This window comes from Gallinula chloropus (assembly GCF_964237585.1).
Source record: "Gallinula chloropus genome assembly, chromosome: 20".
Classification (NCBI taxonomy): domain Eukaryota; kingdom Metazoa; phylum Chordata; class Aves; order Gruiformes; family Rallidae; genus Gallinula; species Gallinula chloropus.
In genome coordinates, this window is record NC_140105.1 from 4,683,103 (window position 1) to 4,688,216 (window position 5,114).

Consider the following 5,114-nt stretch of genomic DNA (forward strand, 5'->3'; position numbering starts at 1 on the left):
CCAAGCCCCGGGGAGCAGGGGATGGCTCTCCTGGCTCCTGTCAGTTGTGCTCTCATTGCTTTCACCTAAAAGCAGCCTGGTGAAACGAAGTGCAGCGCTCTCCCCACTGAGAGGGAGGTTTCCATGTTCCTCAGGCTTCCAGAGCCTGAGGTTTCCAGGTTCCATGCTTTGCCAAATCGTGGCCTGAAGCTCAGCAAGGGGGCTTTGCCTCAGCAGCCTCCTGCAGCTGCTGCTTCCCCGTTACGCAGCGATGGCAGCAAGTCGCAGTTGGCTGGTATCAGTAACCTTCATCCCCTTAACTTGCCCTTCGGTTGTGCTCGCTCACACCTGGGGTTCTCACTTCCAGGCCACAGCAGTGACCGCCCAAAACACACCCCACCCCAGAAGATAGAGTTCAAAGGGTCTCTGCTGTGCTTTACAACTTGTAACCACCCTGCCAGCAGCCGAAGCCAGCAGCCAAGCCCCACTGCACCCAGAGGGCTCTGGGGAATCCTCACATTTGTGTCAGGGTTTTTTTTTATTCAAAAGAGATGAGACTGAGCTACCAGCACCCTGAAACTGCCTCCACCCACCTGATGAATCCTGCTCTAAGGGCAGCAGAAGAGGTAACAGCATGTGCTGCTTGTCCAGACACGGTTGGCACCAGAGATCAGCGAACTGCTGGTGATTTTTAGGCTCTGTGGGAATGGCACGTTAAAGTTCTGGCCATTCCTAGTCCAGCCAGTGAAGCAGTGGCTGTTCTCCAGGTCCAAGTTTCAGGCAGTATTCCTGGCTGCTGCAACAAGAAGCAAAGCTGACAAGATGACAAAGTAACCGAAGGAGATGAATGAAAAGAGTCAAGTGCAGTGTTGGCTCGCTGGCATTCTCCATGCCCAGATGTCACAGCAGCATCCAATTCCTCCCTGGAAACCAGACCTGTGTCTGGACGTGTCTGTCAGGTCTTCTGGACGGGTCTGTCAGGTCTCCTGCACCCCAGTGTAGCTCTTCTCTTCCACATAGTTCGTCTGGTCCAGGAGCCACCGTCTTTCCTGGTCGCTGACATCCAGCCTCAGTGTCACCTCCTGAAAAACGCTGTTCACAGCAACCTGTAGGATGCAGAGGAAAAACAGCTCAGTCCTGGTCACAGGGGAAACACTGCTTGTGTTCTCTGGGTAGAAGACAGGCTGTTACTGCACCTCCTTAAAATGAAGCTTTCTGAACATGCAGATACTGGCTTCATTTTCCTGACCAATCTTAGCTTCAAATTTGGTGATCCCCAGTTTTCTCACTCCTGCAAAAGGAACGAGAAAGAGAAGTGTTTGTATTACCTGCTCTGCTGCCACATCTAGCAGGGGACAGGGCTCCAGTTTCTGGGGCAGATGGATCCTGTACTACCCCATCTGTATCACCGGGAATATGTGCTTCCAGGTCACACCCCAATTGTACCCCCCTCCCTTGCACTGAGCCATCCTTACCATAGGACATCATCATCAGAGTCGCCTCCTTGCCAAACCCTCTGCCACGGTAGCTGGGCTCTGAAAGAGAGAAGCCCCAGAAGTCAGCAGCCAGTTAGGAGAGACCGGTGAGCCACACTGGGTACTTCTCAGAAAGGGCAGACCCAGGCCAGCAAAGGATGGTGATCAGGGGGAGCAGCCATGGTAAGGCAATGAGAATAAAACGCTGCTGTACTTAACATCTGTCTGCAGCTGGCTTTAACCAGGGTGTCAGAAGCCCAAGCTAAGGAGCAGAACTTGACCTGCAATCATAATCTCAATCTCTCCCAACGTCGGGTCCTCAGTGTCGGTGAGGAAGAGGTTGACGTCGCCCACCATGCAGTCCTCATCCTCACGCCCCTGCCCCGACCACCGCTCCGTGTCCAGCACGATGAAGGTGCACTCTGCACAAAACAAACCCACAGCAGCATGCTCAGGGCACGCTGAGAATTATGCACCAGTTACTGAAGGATGACATTAAAGCCATGCAACACACAGAGGAACAAGTTTCCACGTGTTAACAGGAAGGGAGAGCTAACAGTAAGGGAGAGCTAACAATTGGGCCTCCCATGCCAAGCATGCCTGTTCCCAGCCCTAGAAAAAGAAGAAATATTCTGAAAAACCCATCGTGAAGGTGACGTAGACATAGTCTCCAAGACTGGAATTAGCCTGTCTGAGGCCTTCCTGCCTTGTCTCATGCTGCAGCAAGCTCAGACAAAGGACTGTTTGGTGCACAAGAGACTGAGACCTAGTGATTCACCTGGACCATCTTATTTTTGCTTTTAGTAAGGCTTTTAATGCCAGCTGAGACAAATGTTCCAGACTGAGGTCTTTGCCAGCCTCAGTATTTTGCAGCCCACTGTATATCTACCAGGCTTTTATGGGCAGTGATTCATTACCAGTAGGAGAGGCAGGGAACCAATTCAGTCAGCATACCTCAACCAGGTAATTATAAAGCCATTCAATTTCTCAAGGAAAAATACAACCCCCTTCCACTCTTTTATGATGATCAGACCTGGGGAGTGTTGACCGTGCAGGAACAGCTCAGCAGATAATGCTGTGGGAAATAAATCACTGTAATCCTTGGGAAACTGCATAAGAAGGACACCAACAGCCCCGGACATTCTTTACTTCCCTGAGCATATACCACCTATAAGGAGAAAGCCAGTTCAAAGCTACTGTTATAGAAGGTCTCATATCCCATTTGCAACTAGAGCCCACCAGGAAGGGACCTGCTTGCCACTCCCAACCACCCTTAGAAGACACTGAAGCTCCTCACTGTCCGCGTCGTCCCGCCAGCTGCGCTGCATCTCGTACTCCTGCTCCAGGCTGAGTGGTTCAGAGGCGGTCAGGCGCTGCAGCTCCTCGGACTGCATCCACTCGTGGTACCTGATGGCAGGACCCAGGACCCATCACTGCCTGAGCTACAGCCTCACAGTCTGAATTCCACAAGTGCTCTAAGGATCAGGCTTCATAAATCAGCCCTGGAAACGCCGGCCTGGCGCTGATGGGAACTTGGGAGTAACCCCAAGGCATCCTCCCTTATCTGACACAGGGATTAATGTTCTCTGTGGAAATTCAGCAAGTTTGTCTGGCCTGTGGCTTTGTCTGGGGAGTGCCTGATGCAAAATTGATCTTTTTCAAAGTACTGAGCATCGAGTTCCGGAGCACTTCATCCCGAATGAGACTGACACAGCATCTCCGGGACACCGACAAAAAGACTAATACTGGCATCTTTGTGCTGAGGCTGCAGCTGCCCAGGCCAGTGCTTTACAAACTGCCTGCATGCCTGCCTCTCATTTATCAAACATGCACCTGGCTTTACATGCTGAGGCTTTGCTCTTCCACTGTCATTAGGGAAAGGTTAACAAGAGAGGTGTTGCAGTTTGCTCACAGCCAAGCCTTTCCCTTTCCATGGGTACCCAGCGGCCCAGGTGAAGTTCTCTGTCAGCAGACCTGGCAAAGAGCACAAACCTGCCAAGGATGTTTGCTTCAGGGCATAGAAGGCAAAACTGATTGCCTTTCTGTGAGTGCTCTTTCTGCTGTGTGGTACCCAGGCCCCTGCAGCTGTCAACCCAGCACCCTTTCTGAGCACCATGTTCCCTTTAAAAACAGAAGTTAAATCAGGCTGTACAAGGGTATCAGAGGAGAAGAGCCACATACCGGGGCACGTGCGCAGAGGTGTATGGCACCAGGGTCACCCTCTGTCCTTGCAGCACAGTGTTCTGGTTAATCTTCATGGCCTCTGCACTCAGACAAGACAGGCAACGTCCTGGTCCGTGTCTCCAGGGAGGCAGAGGGCTGGGACAGCACCCCTGGAACTCTTCGGGAGTCAGCAGCCACCACTCTCACTGTGCAGACAGACCCCAGTTCATACCAATCTCCCACATGGCAACCTTCCTGCCTCCCCATGCTCCCCTCTCCCCAGGGCAGGGCTGTATCAGCGTGTCCCCAGAGACCCAACAGTGGTCAGGGGTCTATCTTGAGAAGGGCCACAAAACACTTCATGACCCCAGGGTGGTGGAGGTGCCCTGCTGCAGGCCGCAGAGCTGAGATGCTGGGTTAGGGGGAATCCGAGACCTGAGGGGATGGAGGACTGGGGGCTGAGAGGCCCAGTGGGAGCCCTGGGCCCGAGGGGAGGCCGGACCAGGATCTGAGGGAAGGCCCGGGCCTGAGGAGAAGCAGAACCGGGGCCTGACGGGAACCCCAGGCCCGAGGGGAGCCCCGGGCCCGAAGGAAGGCACGATGAGGACCTGAGACGAGCCCCGGGCCTGAGGAGAGGCAGGACTGAGGGAAGCCCCGAAGCTCGAAGGGACTCCCGGGGCCGAGGAGAGGCAAGACCGTGGCCCGAGGGGAGCCCTGGGCCCGACCAGAGCCTGACAGAAGCCCCGCGGCCCAAGGAGAGCCCCCCCCCCCAACCGGGCGGAAACGCCTACCTGCCGCGTCGCCTTGCCGCGCATGCGCAGAACCCCGCCCCGCCACGTCACGTCACTACGTCACCGCCCCGCCGCTACGCACGTGACTCCCATCGCTTTCGCCCCGCCCCGGCGGCCAGTCACGTGCGCGGAAGGCTGCTGCGGGCGGCGCCTGCGCAGTGGGAGCCCCGCGATGAGCGGGCGGGGCTGCCGGGGCGAGCGGCCGCCGGTGCGGTACCGGGGCTGGGGCGGGGGGGGGAAGAGGGGAGGGGTCCGGGTACCGTCCCTGTGGGGGAGAGTGTGGGGCGGGGGGGTGTGAGGAGAAGCCTGCGGAGGGGTCCGGCGTGGGGAGGGGAACTGGCGCGGTGGGGTCCTGGCCGGGGGGCGGCGGGACCCTTCGGGGCTTGGGGGTGTCTGTGGGGCGGGGGGAGCCTCTCGGGGAGAGGGGGGTGGGTGGGGGGGCAGGTTGGGTGAGCAGCGCAGCCCACCGCGGGGTAGCACAGCAGGCTGGGGGGAGCCGGGAAGCGGCAGGGCCGAGGGGCTCCGGAGCCCCGGGACCGGTCGAGGAAGGGTTCTGGGCGAGCCGAGGGGCTGCGGAGCCCCTCCCGGCCCCGCACCGGCAGGCGTCCCCCGGGCGCGCTCAGGGGTGTAGCCCCTTCTCTCGGTTCGCTCCGCTGCGTGAGCCGCCGTGTGTCTGTCACCAAAGGGCCTTTGGCCCCGTGGCCTG

The 5,114-nt window shown here is 57.3% G+C and overlaps 1 protein-coding gene across 1 annotated transcript; it reads right to left on the minus strand.

Annotated features, from left to right (window-relative positions):
• Positions 1–308: 308 nt before the first annotated feature.
• On the minus strand, positions 309–4,424 carry NAT9 (N-acetyltransferase 9). The gene is made up of 7 exons (XM_084273436.1): positions 4,409–4,424; positions 3,636–3,823; positions 2,752–2,861; positions 1,736–1,876; positions 1,455–1,514; positions 1,176–1,270; positions 309–1,085 (listed from the first exon to the last, which is right to left on the minus strand). The coding sequence occupies exons 2-7, from the start codon at positions 3,710–3,712 to the stop codon at positions 957–959; spliced, it is 612 nt and encodes a 203-aa protein (XP_084129562.1). The 5' UTR covers positions 3,713–3,823; positions 4,409–4,424; the 3' UTR covers positions 309–956.
• Positions 4,425–5,114: the final 690 nt, after the last annotated feature.

What these genes read in the sequence shown, in the direction of transcription:
- NAT9 (XM_084273436.1), bottom strand. Translation starts at nt 3,712, where the DNA reads ATGAAGATTAACCAGAACACTGTGCTGCAAGGACAGAGGGTGACCCTG. An exon ending in CTGGCGGGACGACGCGGACA is followed by an intron (nt 1,877 to 2,751) that starts GTGAGGAGCTTC and finishes TGTTTTGTGCAG; the next exon opens with AGTGCACCTTCATCGTGCTG. An exon ending in GAAAGCTTCATTTTAAGGAG is followed by an intron (nt 1,086 to 1,175) that starts GTGCAGTAACAG and finishes TGCATCCTACAG; the next exon opens with GTTGCTGTGAACAGCGTTTT.